We start from the raw sequence: 27,966 nt of genomic DNA on the forward strand, positions 1-27,966 counted from the left end.
GTTTTGGGGTGATTTTGAGTTGCATACCTTGTTATATATATATTTGATAGTGAAATATTTTTTTTCAGCAAAGTTAATTTTTCGTTATAATATGATTATTTATCATTCAAAATGATGTTTTCACTAATTAATATCATAGCCACACGCTAACCACCTGTGGAAAATACAGCTTAATTTCTAAAATCTAAAATGTTTGAAATTGATAAAATTATCAAGCGTCACAAACGCAAAACGACTGTAAAATTTGGAATGATTCTATTCTTCTCGTTAAAATTTTGTTTCAACACGTTAATAACTTATAGAAAGTAAAAAAATAATCGAAAATTATCATAGCCATGATGGCCGAGTGGTATGGGGAAATACCTAATAATCCAAAGGGTAAATATTATTGCATTGTAAAAAATGTAATTTTTGTATATTTGCACAACGGGAAATATTCATCAGGACAATTATTCTTATTGCTGTTTTAATGCCATCTTCCACGACTAAATGCAGACACAGCGGCATTTTGCACAAACATATGCATGTTCGTCAATATGTCTGTCTGTTTATGTATGCATGTTCGTAACTCGGTCTGTTTTTGTATGCATTTTTTGTCGGTATGTCTGAGTGTGATTGAATATCTGTCTCTCGGTCTGTCTGTCTGTGTGTGTGTGTGTGTGTGTGTGTGTGTGTGTGTGTGTGTGTATGTGTGTGTGTGTGTGTGTGCGTGTGTGTGTGTGTATGTGTGTGTGTGTGTGTGTGTGTGTGTGTGTGTATGTGTGTGTGTGTGTGTTGGTTTATATCACACATCGAGGTACTTCATAGAAGTACACAGCCACACTTCGAGGTACCAAAAAATAGCGAGGTACTTTTCCCTAGACCTCGGTACGTGTACCTCGCCAACCGCTTGTAAAAACCATTGTACACAATTTCCGCTCGTTTCTACGGGTACCTCGGTATAACGTTGTAGTACTGGTTTGTGTGTCAGAGTGTGACCCCACACACTTGACATCCATCTCAGAAGCTTTTTTGGTTCCCGTTTCGAAAACGAGCGCGCGCAGATAAATCTGGAAACCAGTTACTGACCTATTTACCGAGTAGATTGGTTACCTCCCCTTATCTATCGTTACTCCCTATATAGAGAGGACCTCGGTGAATCGGTCAGCAACTGGTTTAGGTGAGTTACGAGCACACAGTTATTTTCAACAGTATTTTTTCTTAACATAAAAGAAATAAATAATGACATCGTGTTTTTATGTAATAATAAATAACAGTTAATTACTCGTCATTTAGTAGATTTTCTCCTTACTTTAATCGATCATTATTTACTGCAATTCTTACAAGAAATAAACAGGACAGTCGTTTCGCGCTAGTTTTTATACGTTCAGTTGTTTACATTTTTTCTTACACAAAAGAATGTTTCTTTCAGTGTTTCTAGTGTGTTAAATTTAATAATACTCTAACACTTTGTTCTACATTGATGTATGTTCCAGCTGGTAACAGTGAATTTATGAAGAAAATAAGAAAATAAGGACTTTGGTCGCCCAGGAAGAAAGTGGTATTAAAGGTGAAAATATGTGATTATTTACTCTTTTTGAAAGATTTCATTACAACTGGTTCATGTATCACTGAAGTATATGCTATTTTAATTATGCATATAGCTCCAAACTTAATATAGAATGCTTTTATAAGGAATTATTCTTTAACATTACCCCACCCACTTTGACCATTTCAGGAAGTGATATGTCCTTAAGCCTTGGGCTAGTTCTGGGTACCATAACTTAGGATTTTCGCATTTTATTAATTTTGACTGGCGCGACTTTAAAGTTATGGATCAAACCCATAAGGAAAGTCAACCAGAAATTCCCGTAAAGTTGACAGTTAACAAAGACCGGTCCAAAACAGCTTTTAAAAGCAGTTATTGGCCCAAATCAACCACATTATCAGAAAGATCCACATTTTTCACATTTAACTGATATATTCTTTCACAAAATACGATCTTAAACATTTAAAACTTATTCTCTGCTCAACATATCGAGAAAAACAGTGATGCAACAGACATTTTCCAAATGTGAATCCAGAGCTCCAGATAAGGATTTGTGAAATTAGTAACGGTACTGCCACTGACAGAAAGAAAAGGAGTAACGCTTAAAATCAATTAGTACCTGTACTACCATATCCAAAAATACAGGTAGTACTGTACTACCCGTGTTCTTGAATATTGAAGGGTGTATAACTGACTTTACAGAAACATTTGCAGCAATTATAATAAATATATGTAGCTTCTTAAACAGTTACTGTATAAGGTTTTCCATTCTGAATTATGATGCAAATACAACTACACATTAAAACTCATGACTAATACTATTTCTTCATTTTTCTTGACAAGAAAACACAAGCCACCTAGTAAGCTAAGTAAATGAACACTTATTTCACTGTCTCCTCCGTTTCCCATCGTGTTTTCTAACGTTTAAAGCCACCGATGCAATCAAATCGTTTAATATTGGAGCGACAATGTCTTTTTCTGGGTTTACAGATTTAATGTCGGGATGATTAGACGACACCGTATGTAGTCATTATATGACAACAAAGTGTTGTTTTGAACTCCTTTTGGTTAAACCAGCATTACATTGCGCGCAGACATATTGTTTTTGACGGATTTATAAGTTACAGGAAATCACGCGACAGAATAGGCATTAATATATGAACCAAGTCTACAACTTTTCGGAAATTTAAATTAACGAAAAGCGCCGTTAGGTTAGAGACCAACAAATAAGCCTCGCAGACGTATCGGTACGGCCAGATTGTTTTCGTAAATGCGTAAAACAGATATAAATGTCGTTATTGTACGTCCAGTTTATAAAAATAAATGCGTTACTCTTCATGAAAAAGGCGTATTTCTGGCTGTTCGGCCTTTATCTGGAGCTCTGGTGAATCTCCCGAGATTTCACGGTCATATGACGTTATTTCTATTTTTAGTAATATACCATGTGCTCAAGTGTTTTCAAATTCAGATAGACATTTCCCGGTATTTTGAATTATTCTTGCTTGTTTTGTTTAAGTGGGTATATACGATTTTGTCAAATATTTATGAATTTATATAAAATGTTTAAAAAAACTTATTATATATATATTTCAATATAAATTAAAAAAAAAGTTAAGGAGAACATGTGTCGAAAAATGCGAACTAAGCCAGATATTTAATCCTGAAATTGAAAACGGCTGTACAGCCAAATTCACCAGCATGTATACCAGACATGTACGACGATGTGAATCTAAACTTAGTTTAACGGTTTATTTGAATTCCTGCAACGATATCTATTCATACTACACACGAACACTAACTCCGATCCTAATACAAAACTAGGTTGGCGCTAAGGAAAAAAAATTAGTAGCCAAATTTCAGCACTACGATAACGACCCACATTTATGGTAACCTTATTTGCTCAATGAACGACATAATCATTATCATGAATCTATAGGTATCAACAATGACTGTATTAAATTATCAATGAAGTCACATTTAAATAAATTATTTGTTTCCTGAAATCAAATAAGTTCATGTTTTTTATTTTTCATTTATATTTATTTTCATGCACTGGCATAAACGGTAAACAATGTTAGAACATTCACATATGCCCCGGTCTTTGATTGGGTGGGTCTTCGTAACTCCTATTCGCCACCCCCCCCTTCTCCCAATAATATTTGCCGTAGTCTGGTGCTTCTTGATTCTTGAAAAATACATTTACTGCAATGTATTATTGAATTGACATATTTTTCCATAGTTACAATATATATAATTAATTCAAACGTACCGGTAAATTTGTAAGTCTTAAATACTGCATGTACTGAGCGGCTAGGCTATATTTAAATAGCTATATTTAGTAACACATCGTCTGTTTTTAAAAAGCATGCTTTGCATGCGTAGAACTTGGCATTGCAGACGACAGCAATAATTTCGCGCTCTTTCTTATAACACGGGTTTTACATGGCATACCGGTATTAGTGCATAGTGAATAGTTATTCAGCGATTTTCCTTGACCAATTGGGAAAAGTACCCGTACCGATCCAATTGGGAAAAATCGAGTCCTGAAAACCTCAAAATTGGGAAAATTGAGTCGTGAAAACCTCAAATTGGGAAATTGGTGTATTTGATTTTTTGCTCCCAAATACTTTAAAATTGATAACCAAGTGTTTTCAAGCTGTCAATATTATATAAACCTAGGTTCAAGCTATAGAGCTGCAAAGGGAAACTAACTAAATGTTGCTTAAGAAAAAAAAAAAAAAAATTTTTTTTTTTTTTTTTTTTACCTTTAATTGGGAATTTAAGGACAGCAATTGGGAAATTTGTATTTTTTTCGTAATTGGGAAAGTGCCGTTTACCGGTACTTTATAAAGAAGGAGGAAAATCGCTGGTTATTATCACGCGGCTGTAGAAAAACGGTGTAAATCAGTTTTACAAATAGACATGATAAAATATACATGCACTGGATTTAATTTGTTACCGCATCAAATTATTAAGGGGTTTTGTTTTCCACAACTTACTCGCCGTAAGTAATTTTACACTGCTCACCGATTGCAATTAACTTCTCATAATTAATGATTGTTTACAGTACGGTAAATAGGTGTGATGATGATGCCCGAAACTGCCTTTAATGTACTGCTTCATTTACCGGTTTTATATCACGTATTAATGCTACAACTGTGATTCATTGTTAATAAACCTGCGATAAACGCTTACTCTGTGACACACGTCAATCAAAAATAATAATCACTATATAACTCCGCTTCCATTAACATTCTCGTAACCGATTGGACGTTAAATATCACAGTTTGGCGACTGAAAAGTTACCCGAAAATTCCCCGTGATGCATCTGGCAGCAAACATGACTGTGTTATGTGGCTTGAATATACGGCCCGGTTATCTTTATCAATGGACTATCTATTACCACCTGGAGCTTCTATGGCGATTACATTTGGAAATCGGTACCGAGTTCTCTTTAAAAGTAAGGAATATTATATACTTATAGAGAAATATCAGGGTTTTTTGCAATCGCCATTTTCATTCACATTTTAAACTTTAATCGCCAGCTGAAACATTCAATCGCCTTTGGCGATTTTGGCGATTGGAAACGCTAACATAGCAAAGACGAATGCTTCGGTTATTTTAGGAAAATATGTACGTCACAATCTGCTCGGGGCGCTTATTGTCTTTGCTGCATTTTATGAAATTCGGCTTTAATGTATAATTTGTCTTACCTATTTTGTGTTATTGTCACATATTTTATCAGTATATTACAATTAAACACATATAAAAAAACGTAAATACCCGCTTTAACAAATTGTAGTGTAAATTCAAACTCAAAAGTAAAATATTTAAAATTACCTGATTCACTTTGAAATCAGTACTTTAATCCACCAGACATAAGTTGTTATTCACAAATAATAAATATCAGAAAACGAATGTAATGTTTACCATTAAAGAAAAAATTACAAGGTCGATCTAAACGTATCCAAATGAAAACTCGTCACGTGACAAAGCGACAATGGCGTCAAAATTGTGAATTTCAGGCTGATGATAGTTATTTTCATCTATTGTAAGATGCATTTGAAACATTTGTACCTTAAAATATGCCTCCATGCAGTAATTTATATTCATTCACCAATATATGTAGAAAGTATCCAAGAAAATGAATTGTCTTTGATTTATAGCATGAAATAAATATGTTACGACTCTGGTTGACTTTTGATATGGGGTCAGCTTCAGCGTACAGGTCTGTCAATACTATATAAACTGTACGCTTTTCTTTAGCAAGCCTTGGGCAAGATCGGAGTGAATCAGATGTGATGTTTTCACTCCCTAAATCAGACATGGCTAAAGTTCGTTGCATGTCGGACATTGCCAACAAAAAAATTAAAGATGCCAACTGTGATATCCATTATAATCTGACTTACTGTCCGGTAATTTATAAAGTGTTAAACCTCTGTTGTTTTCACAACAAGCCAGTTACCAGTTCCTGTTTTTAGCTCGGCGTTTTCGGAGAAAACCCGAGGTATTGTCATAGCCAGCTTGTCGTGTTGTCTGCCATCCGCCGTCCACGTCGTGCTAAAACCTTAACATTTTGTTAAGGTTTTGAACATTGGCTCTAAAATCAAATTGCTTCCACCTACAACTTTGAAACTTCATATGTAGATGCACCTTGATGAGTTCTACACGCCACTCATTTTTGGGTCACTAGGTCAAAGGTCAAGGTCACTGTGACCTTTAAAAAAGATATAATCTGACAACCTTTCATTTATTCAAAACTTCACCCGTAGCCAAGCGTGGCACCGGTTATGCGGTGCTCTTGTTTTGGATTCGTTGCCATATGTAAACAAGTGAGTTTTTAATACCAACATTGTGTGTTGCTCAAAAAATATTTTTTGAAAATGACGCGATGTGTTAAACAATCTTACATTTTCGGTGAAATTTTGTATAAGTACTACCCATGAGTGCCTTTGACAAATTGAAATAACAACTGCTCAGTCAGATTGAACGCATTCCCCACCACCAGTCTGAAAATAAGAACATAAATTTCAATCTTCATGGTGTGAAGAGCGCCCCAATGTTTGTCACAAACTTGTGATACCTCATTGCACTGGAGTAGTTCTGTAGTCTATAAAGCGATGAAAAATGTTCAATTTTGTGGTTGTCATCATATTGAAAATGTAATAGTTAAGTTTAAATATAACCAGAAAAGATCTTGGACAAATGCACAGATGTCCTTAAATATTTCATTCAGAAACATCTATGTTACAAAAAAATGTATGCCCTCTATAACGATATTAATTAAGTCTTAGTTGACGGTGTTAAAGTTAATATTTAAGCCCTAGTATTCTGTTACTTTAAAGAGGTTTACATGCCAACCCATACATGCTATTCTAGTGTTCCCGATCACAAAAACGAAAACTCGCGATTAAATCATGCAGCTGGATATTTAAGTTGAAAATGTTAAAGAAAATAATGAATGTAAAAAAACAACACGTTTTACTATAAGCGTATGAATATTCCATACTTAAAAAAAAACACACGGAACCTACTTCAGTGTACAGGTACCTACTTCTGAATGTTATCGACATAAATGCCACATGGGGGTAATAGAATATTCGATTTCTGCGAATTTTAACAATTTTATGGGTTAAAAAATTAATTTCCCCACATGGTAATTGTGCATGTTGCAACAAACCACATGCAGTAATTAAGTATAGATGTTCAACTCAGTACATGTAGTATTTTAGAATAATAAAATATATCAGAATTAATGCACAATGTGACATACGGTGTAATGGGAAAGTATTGATCCATTATTTAAAAAAGTACGTCGCTCTATGACTTACACATCGCAGAGCATGTATTTGAAAAGAGCAAAAAAGCACCAGACTCCGTTGTTTGACAAATACATTCGTAAAAAATATTGGTGAGAGGAGCTTGGGTGGGGGGGGGAGGGTATGGCAACACCCTCCTTGCAAGGACCTGGGCCTCGTAAGGAAAGGCTCTCACATTGTGTATTGTTAGTGTCAATGCATGAAAATAAATAAAAATCAAATGAACAAACATTAAATGAAGCACTGAATTTGAGGCGAAAAATACTTTATTTAAATGCGGTTTGATTGATTATTAAATAAGATTCTTGTGGATACTAATACATTTATGATGATAATTATATTCTTCATTCTTTCTTTGTTTGTTACACACACAAATAAACGTCTACACTCATATTTCCAGAAAATTATCAGAGTTATGTGGGTTATCATCTTAACGCTGAAATTTGGCTTCTGCTTTTTTTTCTTAACACTAACCTAGTACATGTTTTACAAAGTGAGCTTTAGTGGATGGTGAGATTATAATGATCTGAGATTCTTAGGTCGGAAAGCATACAAGTTGAAAATTTTGAATATTTGTCACACAGGTTTAAAATTATATCCCTGTTAAGTCAAATGCCTGTTAAGTCTATGCTGTACTGATTATAGTCAGGTCTTGAAAACATAATTGCATAGGAATAAGAAGAGTTTACGTTTTTAGACATGTTCTTTAGATGTGCCATATAGAGCTGTGATGGCTCTCTTGTTTTTGTTAGATATGTTGTTAAAACAAACCTGGCTCATCAAAGTGCAAAACAAATTTTCAAAGGGTCTGTTACACGAATTAACTTAGAAAACAGCTTTCTAAGTAATTGTTTTTAATACTGATATTGATATTTGGGTGTTTCTTTACTAGCAGATGATGATGGGGTTGGTTCTAGAAATGAGCCAATCATTATTTCCTGAAAACAATTCTTCAAGCTCTCCTGGTTCCAAAATGAGCCCAAAGGCCAAAGCTTCAGTGGTCTGTCTGAATATTATATTAAAAGAGGTCATAGATCATGAAATTTTGCCCGATGAGCTGGCTTTGCAGACCTTTAAGACATTTCTGGTCTTTCTTCCATGTATTTCATTCATATATTTTTTATTACCTTTACAATAGACTATGGATACCTCTGTCTGTATGTATTCAGTTGAGTCCATAGCATTCTACTGTGTGTGTGTGTGCCTGGTACCTCACAGTGTATTAGCATGTCAAGATGTCAATCCTTATCAACTTAAAGTTTTACAATTTTTGTGAATTTGGTGGGTTTAAACCCTTATTAGGCGGTAAAACCAGTCGGTGTCCTCTGAGAAGGTGGTTACTTCAGTTATGCCTTATGAATGATCCTTTTGTGAACTTCTTGATTTAAAAAAAACGGTTTGCAGGAGCAGAACTCAATTAATAAACGATACAATTCAGTAACATGGCAGATAAAGAATTGAGTGATTCTAGAAATGACCCATCCAAATTGATCCAATATGCTGAAAAGAACTCTTCATTCAAACTCTCCTGGTTCCAAAAGAGCACCAGAGGTCAAAGTCTTAGAGGGGCGTCTGATTATTGACGATGCTGGAACAGCAGCGCCCAAGGTTTGATAACCAGTAAAAAAAATCTTCACAATGGCGACCTATGTAAAAGACCGAGCCAGTCCGATTGAGATAATTCGATTTTTCAGTTACTTCCCTTGGCATTCGCCACTGCGTACGAGATTGCTCGTTGATTTTCATTGATAACATTTTCCTAGCAGAGTTGTCGTTCGTGTTGATAAAGGTAAATATCAATAGAACAGCATATCCTGGGGAAACAGATTCAATAAGTGTATCAGAACATTAATTTCAAATTAGTATTTTTACATCCATTTTATTTTTATGGACCAATGAAACAACTATATATTTTTCTCTATTTTGTTTGATATTTGTTCTCGATTAAGTAAATAAATTGCGAATAAAAACATGTAAAATTAACTTTTTACGTCATCACAAAACTCAAGAATACGAACGATTTCAAACCTGCAAATTGTAAACGCTGCACTGCTATGATATATATAGATAAAACAAATTTTTTTTTGCGTAATTGTCCGTCCCGCTAGCGCAGTGGTAAGGACGTTCGCTTTTTCACCTTTACGACACCGGTTCGATTCCCGCTGCCGGCGCAATGTTATATTTTGTATGTTTTGTGGTCACCATTCCTGACAGTTGTTTTTTTTACAGAAAATCTCATCCCCCCCCCCCCCCCCCCCCCCCCGCAGCATTTGACCATATAAAAAATTAAAAAGTATTTCAGTACAAAACAAATAGCTGGAAATTGCAGCTATCATTCAAAATTCGTCACAACTGTCATCAACTAATCTTATTAGGTAAGAGTGCTGGACACACTCCGGGTCCCAACATTATGCAGCCTCAGCGCGGAGGTAACTCATTACCTTGGAAAAACACAAATACACACACTGGGTGCAGCCTAGGCGCGTATAAGGCAAGGCAACAAACTCAAGTGCGGGCACAATCATTTAAAATTTACATATTGAATACGATATTCTAACAGAAATTACACAACCACCTAAGTGTACATACCATGTTTGATATTTCGTTTGATTGTTAGATTTCAGCATATACATGTATAAGGTCATTTCCCTATTTGTTAACTTATCAATATGTTCGTGGGCGAACTCGGATAGTCAAGTGCTCATACGATTGAGCTCACATGGTCCGGCTATGTGCTCATACCTACTTTCGAGAATCATCATGAATGTATTGCCATACTTAATGAACAAGAATGTGACCCGCCTCCCAGTTTCGCTCAATGGGTCAAGTTACCCACGAGTACTACTTCCCCGTACCCCTAAACTTTTTTTTGTACCAAAAATGTTTCGTACGCAAAAAATTTTCGTACCAAATTTTTTTTCGTACCCAAAATTTTAGTACCCAAATTTTTTATCGTACCCAAATGTTCGTATCAACATACACAATTGTGGTGATATAGATAAACTTAAATTGATGTTTTATATCCATCCTCTTCAAAAGCATCGTCACACCAGTACTGCCAGTACTTTGATTATAATAAGTGAGATCAACGACCATGATAATTTGGCCTGATGAGCTGGCTTTGCTGACCTTTAAGACATTTCTGGTCATTATTTGCTCCATGTCTTTTACTGATATTCTTGTTACCTTTACGGTAGACTATGGATACCTTTGTCTGTATGTAATCAGTTGAGTACATAGCATTACTCTGCATGTGTGTTTGCCTTGTACCTCACAGCGTATTAACATTTCCAGATGTCAATCCTTAAAAATTGCATAAATATTCCAGTAGTGTTTTTGTTAGTTTAAACCTATTTAATTTAGCTTGATGGCATAGAAAGCCACAGGCTTATTGAAACGCTCTTGAGTCCGTTTCCTGGGCCTAGAACCAGTACTTGGTGTCTTTGGGGAAAATCTAAAGAACACTCCCATTGTTTGGATCGAACTTGTGACCTCCCTGTTGATAGGCAGACACCATATCCATTACACCATGGTGACCTAGTATGTATTTCTTTTGACCTTGCAGTCAAGGATATCCCATGAAAGTGCAACCACTTATTTCTAATGGGGTCCTTTGGTTTTTGCTGAAGAGACAGCAAGCAGAAGAGACAGTATTGGGATACAAGGGATCCGGTTGCGATACCATAGCTCTTTGCGAATAGATCCCTTGGTTCTTTTACGTGCTCAGTGTATAGCACCAATACACGCGAGAATTACCTGGGTTTCATACCAGTACATCTCTAGTTGGGTGGGAAACACTTGAAGCATTTCTGAAATTTCCAGTGCCCCGGCCGGGAATTGAACTGGGGACCTCTGGAATGGTAGACCAGAGTGTTACCACTCGACCACCGCACCACCTTAGTGTGTTTGTTAATCAGGGTCTCTGCTGTGGGTTTGAGTCCCACTGAAAACAGAAAATCATGTAAAAACGTTCTTTGCTTACTTAAGATGGTAGTGATATAGCACAACTGGCGAAAGACGTCGGACCGCGGACAATACGACAATAGGTATATGTAAAATAATACAGACTGTTTTCCGTTTATTTTACTTTGATAGTTTTTTAAACTTTTAAATAAAATGGATTTGTTTTTTAAACTTTTAAATAAAATGGATTTAAACGGCTATTTTTGCTGGTAATGTAACAAACTCCAAGCGCGGATCTTAAAATCACTGCTTCCGCATAGAAGAAAGTTGGAAGTGAGTTAAGTCGAGGTATAACACAAACATTAATAGGAAATAAGCGCTAATCACTTTCTTTCTGATATGGCTGGAAATTGAACAGAATTTACAAATTTAACAAAAGTAACAAACAGGCATACAACAGCGAAAAACACCTGTTTCCGTACGGACATCACCATCTTGATTGTCACTATAAAGGAGGAACTAGTGTTGAATATTGCTGTATAAAATTACTTGTAATGTGTAAACAAAATCTAAACCAGGTTTTTTTTAAGAATGTGCGTATACATATTTCAAATATGTACAGATTCTTTCGTGTCTAGCCAGTTGACTTTTATTTGATCATTTACATTGTATTTCGATTCAACACTCTGTCATTGATTTGCGTGTGATGCAGCTAAGAACTGCACAGAAAAAGGCATTCATTATTTTTTATCTAATTGATACAGCTTTTGATCTTTCATCAACACCAACCACAATCTTTTTAGCTCGACTATTATGTATGAAATATATATAGTGGAACTATCCTACTCACCCCGGCGTCGGCGTCACGTTAGCGTGAGTGTGCAAATGTTAAAGTTTGCTTACCACCCCAAATATTTTCTATGTCCCTTGTTATATTGCTTTAATAATTTGCATACTTCTTTACCAACATGAACCCACCCTATTAACAAGAGCAGACATCTGTATCAAGCATTTTGTAAGAATAATGGCCATTTTTTCACCTAGAATATGCAAATATTGATATATCTATGTTAAAGTTTGCGTACCACCTCAAATATTTTCAATGTCCCTTGACATATTGCTTTCATATTTTGCAAACTTCTTTATCAATATGAACCCAATCGTTTAGGTTTCGAAAAATGCTCATAACATATATGTCGCTTCAGATAGCAACTTGATATTTGGCATGCATGTGTTTCTTATGGAACTGCACATTTTAAGTGATGAAAGGTCAAGGTCATCCTTCAAGGTCAAAGCTCAAATATATGGCTTCAAAGCGGCGCAGAAGGGGGCATTGTGTTTCTGGCCAACACATCTCTTGTTGATTCATATACTTGTTACCTTTACAATAGACTATGGATACCTCTGTCTGTATGTGATCAGTTGAGTCCATAGAATTATACTGTGTGTGTGTGTGTGTGTGTGTGTTTCTAGTACCTCACAGCGTTTCAAAATGTCCAGATATCAATCCTTTCAGTTAAAGATTTCAATACCTCTATCTGTATGTAATGTGCTTATAGTGTGTGTTTGTGTGCCTTGTACCTCACAATTTCTTAACAGTAAATGTGTCTGGTACCTCACAGCGTTTTAATATTTCTGAATATCATTCCACATACATCGCATATACATGTACATTACAGCAGTGTGTTTGTTAACAAAGGGTTCTTTCTGCTTTGGGTTTGAGTCCCACTGAATACAGAATATCATGTAAATGTAGGGGTATATGCTTACTTAAGATGGTAGTGATACAGCACTACCAGTATTCCCAGAAACAGAGGTAATGTAAGTGGTGTGTATGTATATCTGTGAAATGAAGTGCAAGAGCTAAAGCACATTAAAAGCCAAATACAAATAATTTGTCACAGTTGACAGAGAGTGCTTTATTTCATACAGATAATGATGATGATGATGATGATGATGATGATGAGTTCGAAGAAGCTGGCTTTGAACCTTCCAGTTCTAAAAATGCCGAAAAGGACTCATCTACAGGCACATCTTGTTTCAAGAACAGACTAGAAAGTGCAAGTTTAAGGGATACGGCTGGTTTTATAATAAATGATCAGCTCTTTTGCGGGTTTTGTGGAGATTTGTTTGTGATTCCTTATCAGCTTACTTAAAAAATTACATTTTGGTGAATACCTCTATCTGTATTTAGTGTGTTTCTAGTGTGTGTGTGCCTCGTACCTCACAATGTGTGAACAGTTAATGTTATATTACACCTTTGGATTGCATTACTGAACTTTTTGATTACAATGATTAAATGCTGTGCGTTTTTATCCTTATTATGTCGTACAACCGGTTGGTGGTTTCTGAAAAGGTAGTTACTTCAGTTATGACTTATGAACAATAATTTTGTGAACTGCTTAAAAAAACATGTTTATCTGTTTGGAGGTGCAAAATCCAATTGATTCAATATACAATACATTGACATGAGATGTTTCTTTTCTGGAAGATGTTGACGGGCATTATTCTAGAAATGAGCCATCATTCCAGTATGCTGAAAACATCCCCTCAAGCTCTCTTGGTCCTAAAAATGAGCACCAAAGGCCAAAGTGTCAGAGGTGGGTCTGATTATAAAAAATAATATTAAATAAGGTCAAAGATCACGACAATTTGGCCTGATGAGCTGGCTTTGCAAACATTCAAGACTTTTCTGGTCATTATTTGCTCCATGTTTGTAAGTCATGTATTTGTTTCCTTTACGAAAGACTATAGATACCTCTGTATGTATGTGTTCAGTTGAGTACATAGCACTCTACTGTGTGTGTGTGTGTGTGTTTCTAGTACCTCACAGCGTTTCAAAATTTCCAGATATCAATCCTTTCAGTTAAAGATTTTAATACCTCTATCCGTATGTAATGTGCTTCTAGTGTGTGTTTGTGTGCCTTGTACCTCACAATGTCTTAAAAGTAAATGTTATATTACAACTTTGAATTGCATTACTGCTTTTTTGGACCACAATAAGTAAATGCGGTGGGTATGAACCCAACTTAAGCCTTAAAACCAGTCTTGGCCTCTGAGGTTGTTAATTCAGTTATTACTTATTTATGATAATTTTTATTAACTGCATGCTTTAAAAAAAACGTTTGCAGGAGCAAAACCCAATTAATTACAGAAAAAATACATTAACAAGGGATGTTTCTTTTTTTGCAGATAATGATTGAACTGATTCTAAAAATGAGCCATCCAGTATTGGTGAAATCGTCTCCTTCAAGCATTCCTGGTTTCAAAATCAGCATCAAGGCCAAAGAGTCAGAGGTGAGTCTGATTATTATAATAAATGAGATCAAAGATCACGATAATTTGGCCTGATGAGCTGGCTTTTCAGACCTTTATGACATTTCGGGTCATTATTTCCTCCATGTCTTTGATTTATATTTGTGTTTTTTTTACAATAGACTATGGATACCTCTGTCTGTATGTGTTCAATTGAGTACATAGCATTCTACTGCGTGTGTGTGTGTGCCTGGTACCTCACAGCGTTTCAAAATTTCCATATGTCAATTCTTATGCATTGCATATACATTACAGCAGTGTGTTTGTTAACCAGGGTCTCTGGCTGCTGTGGGTTTGAGTCCCACTGAATACAGAAAATAATGTAAAAATCTAGGGGTGTCTGCTTACTTGAGATGGTAGTGATAATCACTACCGGTATTCCCAGAAACAGAGGTTTTGTAAATACATGTAAGATGTTTTGTTTATCAGTGAAATGCAGTGCAAGAGGTAAAAACTTTATGATAGGCAAATACAAATACTTTGTCACAGTTGACAATGAGTGCTTTATTTCATACAGATAATGATGATGATGACGAAGAAGCTGGCTTTGAACCTTCGAGTTCTGACGGTGCGGAAATGGACTTGGCTACAGGCACATCTTGTTTCAAGAACAGACAAGAAAGGGCAAGCTTAAAGGGTAAGGCTGGTATTATAATAAATGACCAGCTCTCTTTTGGTTGTTGTGCAGATTTGTTTGTGATCCCTTACCAACTTACTTAAAGAATTACATTTGGTTAATACCTCTATCTGTATGTACTATGTTTCTAGTGTTTATGTGACTCGAACCTCACAATGTCTGTACCGTTAATGTTATATTAAACCTTGGATTGTATTAATGCACTTTTTTACCACAATAACTAAATCCCGTGGGTTTCAACCCTTATTAGGCTGTACAACCAGTTGGTGGCCTCTGAAAAGGTTGGTTAGTTCAGTTATGACTTATGAATGATATTTTTATGAATTGCTTGTTTAAAAAAAAATGTAAAAAACAGTTTGGAGGTGCAAAATCCAATTGATTCAAGATAAAATTCATTTACATGGGATGTTTCTTTTCTGGCAGATGACGATGGGAGTGTTTCTAGAAATGAGCCATCCAGTTGTGCTGAAAACAACTCCTCTTCAAGCTCTCCTGGTTCCAAAATGAGCACCAATAGCCAAAGTACAGAGGTGGGTCTGAATATAATATTTAATGAGGTCAAAGATCACGATAATTTGGCCTGATGAGCTGGCTTTGCAGACCTTCAAGACATTTCTGGTCATTATTTCCTCCATGTCTTTGATTCATATTTGTGTTACCTTTACAATAGACTATGGATACCTCTGTCTGTATGCATTCAGTTGAGTAAATAGCATTCTACTGCGTGTGTGTGTTGCTGGTACCTCACAGCGTTTCAAAATTTCCAGATATCAATCCTTTCAGTTAAAGATTTCAGTGAATACCTCTATCCGTATGTAATGTGCTTCTAATGTGTGTTTGTGTGCCTTGTACCTCACAATGTCTTTACAGTAAATGTTATATTACACCTTTTGATTGCATTACTGCATTTTTGGACCACAATAAGTGAATGCGGTGGGTATGAATCCAACTTAAGCCTTAAAACCAGTATTGGCCTCTGAGGAGGTTGTTAATTCAGTTATTACTTATTTATGATAATGTTTATGTACTGCATGCTTTAAAAAAAACTGTTTTCAGGAGCAAAACCTAATTTATGTCAGAAAAAATACATTAACAAGGGAAGTTTCTTTTTTTGCAGATAAAGAATGAACTGATTCTAAAAATGAGCCATCCAGTATTGGTGAAAACGTCTCCTTCAAGCATTCCTGGTTCCAAAATCAGCATCAAAGGCCAAAGCATCAGAGGTGAGTCTGATTATTATAATAAATGAGATCATAGGCCATGATAATTTGGCCTGATGAGCTGGCTTTTCAGACCTTTAAGACATTTCTGGTCATTACTTCCTCCATGTCATTAATTCATATTTGTTTGTTTTTTACAATAGACTCGGTCTGTATGCGTTCAGTTGAGTACATAGCATTCTACTGTTTGTGTGTGTGCCTGGTACCTCACAGCCTTTCAAAATGTCCACATGTCAATTCTTATACATTGCATATACATTACAGCAGTGTGTTTGTTAACCAGGGTCTCTTGCTGCTGTAGGTTTGAGTCCCACTGAATACAGAAAATTATGTAAAAATCTAGGGGTGTCTGCTTACTTAAGATGGTAGTAATATAGCACTACCTGTATTCCCAGAAACAGAGGTAACGTAAATAGAGTGTTGGTTAATCAATGAAATGCAGTGCAAGAGGTAAAAAAATGAAAGGAAAATACAAATACTTTGTCACTGTTGACAGTGAGTGCTTTATTTCATACAGATAATGATGATGATGACGAAGAAGCTGGCATTGAACCTTCCAGTTCTAACTGCAGAAATGGACTCAGCTACAAGCACATCTTGTTTCAAAAACAGACAAGAAAGGGCAAGCTTAAGGATAAGACTGGTATGATTATAAATGACCAGCTCTCTTTTGGTTGTTGTGGATATTTATTTGTGATCCCTTAACAATGTACTTAAATAATTACATTTTGGTGATTACCTTTTTCTGTCTGTACTATGTTTCTAGTGTGTGTGTGTCTCGTACCTCACAATGTCTTTACAGTTAATGCTACATTGAACCTTTGGAATGCATCAATGTACTTTTTTACCACAACTAAATGCTGTGGGTTTGAACCCTTCTGAGTGTGTTCAAGCAGTTGTTGGCCTCTGAAGAGACTGTAAGTAAGGATATGACCTATGAATTATCATTTTGTGAATTGCTTGATAAAAAAAAGAAAACTGTTTCGATGAGTAAAACCCAATTAATGAAAGATAAAATATTTTATTCATAACAACCACCAAAAGCTAAAGCGTCAGAGGTGGGTCTTGTTATTATAATACATGTGCTCATAGACCTTGATAATATGGCCTTATGAGCTGACTTGGCAGACCATCAAGACATTTTTGGTCATTAATAACCTGTTGTTGTTTCATTTTTATGCCCCCCTACGAAGAAGAGGGGGTATATTGCTTTGCACATGTCGGTCGGCCTGTCGATCGGTCCGTCCACCAGGTGGTTTCCGGATGATAACTCAAAAACACTTGGGGCTAGGATCATGAAACTTCATAGGTACATTGATCATGACTTGCAGATGACCCCTATTGATTTTAAGGTCACTAGGTCAAAGGTCAAGGTCACGGTGACCCGAAATAGTAAAATGGTTTCCGGATGATAAGTCAAGAACGCATACGCCTAGGATCATGAAACTTCATGGGTAGATTGATCATGACTCGCAGATGACCCCTATTGATTTTGAGGTCACAAGGTCAAAGGTCAAGGTCACGGTGACCCGAAATAGTAAAATGGTTTCCGGATGATAACTCAAGAACGCATACGCCTAGGATCATGAAACTTATTTGGTAGATTGATCATGACTCGCAGATGACCCCTATTGATTTTGAGGTCACTAGGTCAAAGGTCAAGGTCACGGTGACCCGAAATAGTAAAATGGTTTCCGGATGATAAGTCAAGAACGCATACGCCTAGGATCATGAAACTTCATGGGTAGATTGATCATGACTCGCAGATGACCCCTATTGATTTTGAGGTCACTAGGTCAAAGGTCAAGGTCACGGTGACCCGAAATAGTAAAATGGTTTCCGGATGATAACTCAAGAACGCATACGCCTAGGATCATGAAACTTATTTGGTAGATTGATCATGACTCGCAGATGACCCCTATTGATTTTGAGGTCACTAGGTCAAAGGTCAAGGTCACGGTGACCCGAAATAGTAAAATGGTTTTTGGATGATAACTCAAGAACGCATATGCCTAGGATCATGAAACTTCATAGGTAGATTGATCATGACTCGCAGATGACCCCTATTGATTTTGAGGTCACAAGGTTGAAGGTCAAGGTCACGGTGACCCGAAATAGTAAAATGATTTTCGGATGATAACTCAAGAACGCTTTTGCCTAGGATCATGACACTTCATAGGTACATTGATCGTGACTCGCAGATGACCACTATTGATTTTCAGGTCACTAGGTCAAAGGTCAAGGTCACAGTGACAAAAATCGTATTCACACAATGGCTGCCACTACAACGGACAGCCCGTATGGGGGGCATGCATGTTTTACAAACAGCCCTTGTTTTCCTTTACAATAGACTATTGATACCTCTGTTTGTATGTGTTCAGTGGAGTAAATAGCATTTTACTGTGTGTGTGTACCTTGTACCTCACAGTGTTTTAACATTTCCAATTATCAATCCTTATATATCTTGCATATACCTGAGAGCATGACGTTTCTTAACAAGGGTGTCTGGCTGCTGTGGGTTCAATTCCCACTGAATACAAGAAATCATGTAAAAATGTAGGGTATATGCTTACTGAGATGGTAGTGATACAGCACTTCTGGTATTCCCAGAAACAGCGGTAATGTCAATAGCTTGTCTGTATATCAGTGGAATGCAATGAAAGAGGTAAAGACAAGATAAAGTGCCAAAATTGAATGCTTGTCAAAAGTGACGGGAGAATGCTTTATTTAATACAGGTAATGAAGGTGATGGTGACGAAGAAGCTTGCTCTGAACCTTTAAGTTCTAATGCACTGTTAGAAAAAAGGACACATCTTCACGCACATCTGGTTACAAGTACAGAGAAGAAAGGGCATGTAAGGGGTAAGGCTTTTATTGTATTAAATGATCAGCTCTCATTGGATTGTTGTGGAGATTTGTTTGTCACCACTACCAACTTACATAAAGTGTACATTTTGGTTAATACCTCTTTATGTATGTTCTGTGTTTCTAGTGCATGTGTCTGTGTGCCTTGTACCTCACAATGTCTGTTCAGTAAATTGTATATTACATCTTTGAACTGCACTTTGACAGCAATAACGAAATGCTGTGGGTTTGAACCCTTCTGAGTGTGTTTAACCAGTTGTTGGCCTCTGAAGAGATGGTTAGTTAGAATATATATATTATGAATGATAATTTTGTGAACTGCTTGATTAAAAAAATGAAAACTGTTTCGATGTGCAAAACCCAATTAATGAAAGATAAAATGCATTATTCATAACAACCACCAAAGGCGTGTCGGAGATGGGTCTGATTATTATTATACGTGTGCTCATAAACCTTGATAATTTGGCCTTATGAGCTGACTTGGTCTTCAAGACATTTTTAGCTCTGCTGTTTTCGAAGAAAACCCAAGGTATTGTCATAGCCAGCTCGTCTGCATCGAGTTAAAACCTTAACATTTGCTCTAAAATCAAAGTGCTCAACCTTCAACTTTGAAATTTCATATGTAACTCCACATGAATGAGTTCTACACGCCACACCCATTTTGGGTCACTAGATTAAAGGTCAAGGTCACTGTGACGTCAAAACAAAAATTAAAACCGAGCCGAGCATTGGCACCCGCTATGTGATGCTCTTGTTGGTCATAATAACCACCATGTTGTTGTTTCATATTTTTATTTCCTTTACAAAGGACTATGGATACCTATGTCTGTATGTGTTCAGTTGAGTAAATAGCATTATACTGTGTGTGTGTGCCTTGTACCTCACAGCGTTTTAACATTTTCAGATATCAATCCTTATACCTAGCATATACCTTAGAGCATTGTGTTCGTTAATCAAGGTGTCTGACTGCTGTGGGTTTGATTCCCACTGAATACAGTAAATCATGTAAAAATGTAGAACATATGTTTACTTAAGATGGTAGTGATATAGCACTTCTGGTATTCCCAGAAACAGCGGTAATTCAATAGCGTGTCTGTATATCAGTGGAATGCAATGCATGAGGTAAAGACAACATAAAATGTCAAAATTAAATGCTTGTTACAAGTGACGGGAGAATGCTTTATTTAATACAGGTAATGAAGGTGGTGGTGACGAAGAAGCTTGCTCTGAACCTGTAAGTTCCAACGCACTGTTAGAAAAGGACACATCTTCACGCACATCTGGTGTCAAGTACAGAGAAGAAAGGGCGAGCGTAAGGGGTAAGGCTGGTTTTGTATTAAATGATCAGCTCTCATTGAATTGTTGTGGAGATTTGTTTGTCACCACTACCAACTTACTTAAAGTTGACATTTTGGTGGATAACTCTATATGTATGTACTGGGTTTCTAGTGTGTTTGTTTGTTTATGCCTTGTACCTCACAATGTATGTTCAGTAAATTGTATATTACACCTTTCGACTGCACGTTTTGACAACAATAACTAAATGCTGTGGGTTTGAACCCTTCTGAGTGTGTTCAACCAGTTGTTGGCTTCTGAAGAGATGGTACATGTAACTTCGGGAGTGACCTATGAGTGATAATTTTGTGAACTCCTTGATTAAAAAAAAGAAAACTGTTTCGATGAGCAAAACCCAATAAATGAAAGATAATATACATTATTCATAACAACCACCAAAGGCTAAAGCGTCTGAGGTGGGTCTGATTATTATAATACGTGTGCTCATGGACCTTGATAATTTGGCCTTAACGCTGGGTTTTGCAGACCTTCAAGACATTTTTGGTCATTAGTTCCTCCATATCGTTGATTCATATTTTTTTATCTTTACAATAGACTATGGATACCTCTGTCTGTATGTGTTCAGTTGAGTAAATAGCATTCTACTGTGTGTGTGTGTGCCTTGTACCTCACAGCGTTTTAACATTTCCAGATATCAATCCTTATACCTTGCATATACCTTAAAGCATTGTGTTTGTTAACTAAGGTGTCTGGCTGCTGTGGGTTCGATTCCCACTGAAAAGAGTAAATCATGTAAAAATGTAGGGTATATGCTTACTGAGATGGTAGTGATACAGCACTTCTGATATTCCCAGAAACAGTGGTTATGTCAAGAGCTTGTCTGTATATCAATGAAATGTAATGCAAGAGCTAAAAACAACATAAAATACCAAAATTAAATGGGTGTCACAAGTGACGGGAGAATGCTTTATTTAATACAGGTAATGAAGGTGGTGGTGACGAAGAAGCTTGCTCTGAACCTTTAAGTTCCAATGCACTGTTAGAAAAGGACACATCTTCACGCACATCTGGTTACAAGTACAGAGAAGAAAGGGCGAGCGTAAGGGGTAAGGCTGGTATTGTATTAAATGATCAGCTCTCATTGGATTGTTGTGGAGATTTGTTTGTCACCACTACCAACTTACTTTAAGTGTACATTTTGGTGGATACCTCTATATGTGTGTACTGGGTTTCTAGTGTGTTTTTTTTGTTTATGCCTTGTACCTCACAATGTCTGTTCAGTAAATTCTATATTACACCTTTCGATAGCACGTTTTGACAACAATAACTAAATGCTGTGGGTTTGAACCCTTCTGAGTGTGTTCAACCAGTTGTTGGCTTCTGAAGAGATGGTACATGTAAGTTAGGGAGTGACCTATGAATGATAATGTTGTGAACTGCTTGATTAAAAAAAAAGAAAACTGTTTCGATGAGCAAAACGCAATAAATGAAAGATAATATACATTATTCATAACAACCACCAAAGGCTAAAGCGTCTGAGGTGGGTCTGATTATTATAATACGTGTGCTCATGGACCTTGATAATTTGGCCTTAAGCGCTAGGTTTGCAGAACTTCAAGACATTTTTGGTCATTAGTACCTCCATATCGTTGATTCATATTTTTTTTATCTTTACAATAGGCTATGGATATCTCTGTCTGTATGTGTTCAGTTGAGTAAATAGCATTCTACTGTGTTTGTGTGTGCCTTGTACCTCACAGCGTTTTAACATTTCCAGATATCAATCCTTATACCTTGCATATACCTTAAAGCATTGTGTTTGTTAACCAAGGTGTCTGGCTGCTGTGGGTTCGATTCCCACTGAAAAGAGTAAATCATGTAAAAATGTAGGGTATATGCTTACTGAGATGGTAGTGATACAGCACTTCTGATATTTCCAGAAACAGTGGTTATGTCAATAGCTTGTCTTTATATCAATGGAATGCAATGCAAGAGGTAAAGACAACATAAAATGCCAAAATTAAATGGGTGTCACAAGTGACGGGAGAATGCTTTATTTAATACAGGTAATGAAGGTGGTGGTGACGAAGAAGCTTGCTCTGAACCTTTAAGTTCCAATGCACTGTTAGAAAAGGACAAATCTTCACGCACATCTGGTTACAAGTACAGAGAAGAAAGGGCGAGCGTAAGGGGTAAGGCTGGTATTGTATTAAATGATCAGCTCTCATTGGATTGTTGTGGAGATTTGTCACCACTACCAACTTACATAAAGAGTGCATTTGAGTGGATACCTCTTTATTAATGTACTGTGTTTCTAGTGCGTGTGTGTGTGCCTCGTACCTCACAATGTCTGTTCAGTAAATTGTATGTTACACTTTTCGACTGCACGTTTTGACAACAATAACTAAAAAAGAGGCCCATGAGGGCCTGAATCGCTCTACTACTTTAAACACTGTCACTGTGACCTTGACCTTTGACCTAGCAACCTGAAAATCAATAGGGGTCATCAGCAAGTCATAATCAATGTACCTATGAAGTTTCATGATCCTAGGCCTAAGCATTCTTGAGTTAACATCTGGAAACCATTTTACTATTTCGAGTCACTGTGACCTTGACCTTTGACCCAGTGACCTGAAAATCAATAGGGTTCGAGTCCTCATTAATATAAAGACACTGAGCAAGTTTGAAAAGAATGGGATGAAAACTGTGGACGTTATCGGATAAACAAGATTTTACTATTTCAAGTCACTGTGACCTTGACCTTTGACCCAGTGACTTGAAAATCAATAGGGTTTGAGTCCTCATTAATATAAAGACACTGAGCAAGTTTAAAAAGAATCGGATGAAAACTGTGGACTTTATCGGATGAACAAGTTTTTACTGTTTCGAGTCACTGTTACCTTGACCTTTGACCCAGTGACCTGAAAATCAATAGGGTTCGAGTCCTTATCAATATAAAGACACTGAGTAAGTTTCAAAAGAATCCGATAAAAACTGTGGACCTTTTTGGATAAACAAGTTTTTACTATTTCGAGTCACTGTGACCTTGACCTTTTACCCAGTGACCTGAAAATCAATAAGGTTTGAGTCCTCATTAATATAAAGACACTGAGTAAGTTTGAAAATAATCGCATGAAAACTGGACTTTATCGGATAAACAAGACAACGTCTAACACACACAGACACCATGCCATCCCATAAGCTCTTCTGCCTTTGGCAGTAGAGCTAAAAAATCAAAATGCTTCTACCTACAACTTTGAAACTTCATATGTAGCTGCACATTGATGAGTTCCACACTCCACGCCCATTTTTTGGTCACTAGATCAAATGTCAAGGTCACTGTGACCTCAATTTTTTTTTTAACTGCACCCGCAGCCGAGCATTGGCGTCCGGTATGCGGTGCTCTTGTCTCAGGACCTTTAGTTAGACCCAAAGGTGAAGGTAAGGGTTGGCGATCTTAATTTCCTATGATATAACTTGGTCATTGTTTCAACATAATGGCCAATTTGGGAAGCATCCATTAGCACTACTGATATCCTTGTTGTCCCCTACAAGTGAAACCGGAGGGGACTTATGGTTTACGCTCCGTGTGTCAGTCTGTCTGTCCGTCACACTTTACTGGATCCTGCGATAACTTTAAAAGTTCTTCATTTTTTTTCATGAAACTTGAAACATGGATAGAATGCAATATGGAGAGTATGCACGTCATTTCATTTGGTTCCTAGGTCAAGAATTCTGGTTGCTATGGCAACAAATTTATAAAAAAAAAATCACTGACAATGGTGGAGTTTCACCGGTAGGGGACAATATTGCTTGGCAATCTCTTGTTATAAGATAGTGTAGGAAGATTATTTTTTAAATGAACCTCTTTCAGACCCTGAATCTTCTGACACAGACCATGATGTGCCAGTAAGACAACCACATGCAAACCCTGGGCCGTCCACAACTGTAACCATGTCGGGTCATCCCAGTAAGTAGGCTTTGTTTCAACAACAAAACGGTATTCCTGAAAGTCACAGTATAATGTTTTTGTTTAAAAATTCGTAATGAATGTACAATTAACACAGTAATTGAAATAAGCTCACTCTACTTTGACACAATTTAACTTTGCCAAGAAGCTTCATAGGTGTTCCTAGCTTATCTTTAAATCGTTACTTCAATCTTGCTCATAACTCAAAATCTGTAAGACATATCAAAATGAAACTTAATAAATGGATACATCTTAATGTGTGGACATTTATTACTAAGTAACTATTACTCGAAGTATCCGGTTATATTAAGCATAATTATTTTTTAGATGTCTTCAAGAGAATTGAGAAAATGTTCAAGTGATATCACTTCAGATCTTTTGTTTCAATAAGTCACATTCTGAATAGTATATTGTGCAACTTTTCATTTGATTAATTACAAGCAGCATTTCAAATAAAAAGATCACCTTTAAATCATGGTTCATCTTCTGGAACAGTTTTGAGATGAACTTTTTTATAACTTATTATATTTCTGAGATGCTTGTTGGTGGTCATCATGGAACAGAAGAGGCAATTGAATATGATTTTATTACTTTTTCAGAGAGGCTTCAGAAACTCGGTGAAGACCAGAGTCATCTTTTGAAGACGCTGTTCAAAACGAATATTGCGTTGAGGAAGGAGCCTAAGCGTGAAGACTGTGAAAGAGTAATGCAAAAATATGAAATTCTACACAGATTGTCATGGAAAAAAATTAAAAAACACGATTCATAACTGGATTACTGCTGAAAAGTGAAAACAAAAATGATTTAATAGCATTTTAGCCCACCTGCGCACAATGTTCTCATGGTGAGCTTTTGTGATCGCTTTTTGCCCGTTGTCCATCTTGCGGCATCAACATTTGCCTTGTTAATATTCTAGAGGTCACATTACTTGTCCGATCTTCATGAAATTTTATTTGACGATTTGTCCCAATGATATCTTGGAAAAGATTACAAATGGTTTCGGTTGGTTGAAAAACAATAATTTACACGCCATATACTCCATACTTAAATCAATATTGTTATATGCAAAGCAGCAATGCTTAAAAGAAATAATACAAAATTGGGAGGGGGCATTACTCGTATGAAAACAAGATGGTGGTATTTGTTATAAACACGTGTAAAACAGTTGGATTTTTCTGGCCAAAGACAACTATTCATACGACCAACTTCTTAATTTTTGCATAGCTCGTCATATTGATTTCCATTCAGATTTACTTCAGAAAAAATCTATTTCATATCTCTGATGCCAGAGCTATACATATGTTTATAAGAAGAGTAAATCTGAGATCCGTTTTCATTTATGATATTTGAAATGGCATGTTTAGACGAAGATTCTCTACAATTTTCTACATAAATATATATATATATTTTTTGTAAAAATAGTTTCGGTTGGTTGAAAAACAGTAATTTACACGCCATATACTCTATACTTAAATCAATATTGTTATATGCAAAGCAGCAATGCTTAAAAGAAATAATACAAAATTGGGAGGGGGCATTACTCGTATGAAAACAAGATGGTGGTATTTGTTATAAACACGTGTAAAACAGTTGGATTTTTTCTGGCTGAAGATAACTATTCATACGACCAAATTCTTAATTTTTGCAAAGCTCATCAAATTGATTTCCATTGTAGAATTTACTTTAGTTCGGAGTTGCGAACCGAATTGACCATGTTTTTGTTAGCAAGTAACACTGTACAACAAGGTCTATTTTTTCTCCACTCTCAATAACATGTTTTACTTACTCTGCAATAGTTTATGAGTTACTAAATTCCTTTGAAACATTGGACCATTTTCTTTATTAACAGATCATACTTGCACAATTGTTGTTATGTTTTCTTTATGGTTAAGGCATTGTGACATGTATATTAATTTGATTTTTATGGCCCCCGATAGAGGGCATATAGTGATCGGACCGTCCGTCTGTCTGTCTGTCTTTCCGTCACACTTTGCGTTTAGGTTTTGCATTTAGGTTTCAAAAAATGCTCATAACTTCTATGTCCCTTCAGATAGCAACTTGATATTTGGCATGCATGTGTATCTCGTGGAGCTGCACATTTTGAGTGGTAAAAGGTCAAGGTCATCCTTTAATGTCAATGGTCAAATATATCACTTCAAAGCGGCGCAGAAGGGGCATTGTGTTTACGACAAACACATCTCTTGTTTCCAGATGATATTGTCTGAACTTGACATTAGTTCTATGTGTGATGATTAAAGCATTGTGTCATGTATGAAGATATTTTGCTTAAATGTTTTCATGTTGTGGTATTCACTCTTCTATATACTTTGTGTCAGAAGAAATTAAGTCTTTGATTTTTATAATATACAATTGTAATTAGATTTTTTCCTGATGATATTCTGAACTTGACATTTGTTCTAGGTGGGAGGGTTAAGGCATTGTTTCATGTATGAATATATTTTGCTTAAACGTTTTCATGTTGTGGTATTGACTCTTCTATATAATTTGTGTCTGAAGAAAGTAAGTGTTTGATTTTCATAATATACATCTATAATTTGATTTTTTATACGCCCGTTTTTCAAAACGGGACGTATTATAGTTTCACCCTTGGCGGGCGGGTGGACGCCGCCGGTGGGTGGACGGGCGGTTTCCACTGCAGTTTCTGCTCTCTATTTCAAATAGTTTTCATCTGATCTTCACCAAACTTGGTCAGAAGTTGTATCTAGACAATATCTAGGTTAAGTTTGAATATGGGTCATGTCGAGTCAAAAACTAGGTCGCGGGGTCGCTTAGTGCATTTCAGTATTAAGTATAGTTTCCGCTCTCTAACTGAAGAAGTTTTCATCCGATCTTCACCAAATTTGGTCAGAAAGTGTATCTAGACAATATTTAGGTCAAGTTCGAATATGGTTTATGCTGGGTCAAATACTAGGTCACGGGATAACCAAGTGCATTTCAAGGATTTAGCATGGTGTCCGCTCTCTTAATTGAAGTAGTTTTTTTTGTGTACATGATATTTAGGTAAAGTTCAAATATGGGTCATGCCGGGTCAAAAACTAGGTCATGAGGTCACTTAGTGCATTTCAAGCATTTAGCATGGTGTCTGCTCTCTAATTGAAGTAGTTTTGATCCGATCTTCACCAAATTTGGTCAGAAGTTGTGTCTAGATGATGTCCAAAACCTTCAAAAGGGCGTATCCTATGACAGTTTGGCACTCTTGTTTCCAGATGATATTGTCTGAACTTGACATTGTTCGAAGTGTAAATACATTTTGAAACTACTTTTTGTCATAAAAATGTTTGGGAGTATTTTTTGGAGGAATAAACTGTTTTAAATCGACGTTTCTTGTGGATTATACTTATAGATATTAATATCTTTAAACTAATATTCATGAGTTAGTCCGTACACACATT

At 36.3% G+C, this 27,966-nt stretch overlaps 1 protein-coding gene across 4 annotated transcripts; it reads left to right on the forward strand.

Annotated features, from left to right (window-relative positions):
• Window positions 1–839: 839 nt before the first annotated feature.
• Window positions 840–27,892, forward strand: LOC127858291 (uncharacterized). 4 transcript variants are annotated; one of them, XM_052395285.1, is made up of 12 exons: window positions 851–1,549; window positions 14,443–14,547; window positions 15,083–15,202; window positions 15,626–15,732; window positions 16,320–16,425; window positions 16,940–17,065; window positions 19,159–19,284; window positions 20,481–20,606; window positions 21,564–21,689; window positions 22,650–22,775; window positions 24,458–24,553; window positions 25,153–27,892. In XM_052395285.1, the coding sequence occupies exons 3-12, from the start codon at window positions 15,142–15,144 to the stop codon at window positions 25,320–25,322; spliced, it is 1,170 nt and encodes a 389-aa protein (XP_052251245.1). In that variant the 5' UTR covers window positions 851–1,549; window positions 14,443–14,547; window positions 15,083–15,141; the 3' UTR covers window positions 25,323–27,892. The 4 variants fall into 4 exon arrangements, with proteins under 4 accessions (XP_052251247.1, XP_052251248.1, XP_052251245.1 ...); XM_052395286.1 differs by lacking the exon at window positions 851–1,549 and adding an exon at window positions 13,143–13,850; XM_052395287.1 differs by lacking the exon at window positions 21,564–21,689 and having other exon boundaries at window positions 840–1,549.
• The last annotated feature ends 74 nt before the right edge of the window (window positions 27,893–27,966 follow it).

Source organism: Dreissena polymorpha, chromosome 14, assembly GCF_020536995.1.
Source record: "Dreissena polymorpha isolate Duluth1 chromosome 14, UMN_Dpol_1.0, whole genome shotgun sequence".
NCBI classification, from domain to species: domain Eukaryota; kingdom Metazoa; phylum Mollusca; class Bivalvia; order Myida; family Dreissenidae; genus Dreissena; species Dreissena polymorpha.

Coding starts and splice junctions, on each gene's coding strand:
- LOC127858291 (XM_052395285.1), top strand. CDS start 15,142: ATGGACTTGGCTACAGGCACATCTTGTTTCAAGAACAGACAAGAAAGG. Junction 21,690..22,649: donor AGAAAGGGCGAGCGTAAGGG/GTAAGGCTGGTA, acceptor TATTTAATACAG/GTAATGAAGGTGGTGGTGAC. Junction 24,554..25,152: donor AACCATGTCGGGTCATCCCA/GTAAGTAGGCTT, acceptor TTACTTTTTCAG/AGAGGCTTCAGAAACTCGGT.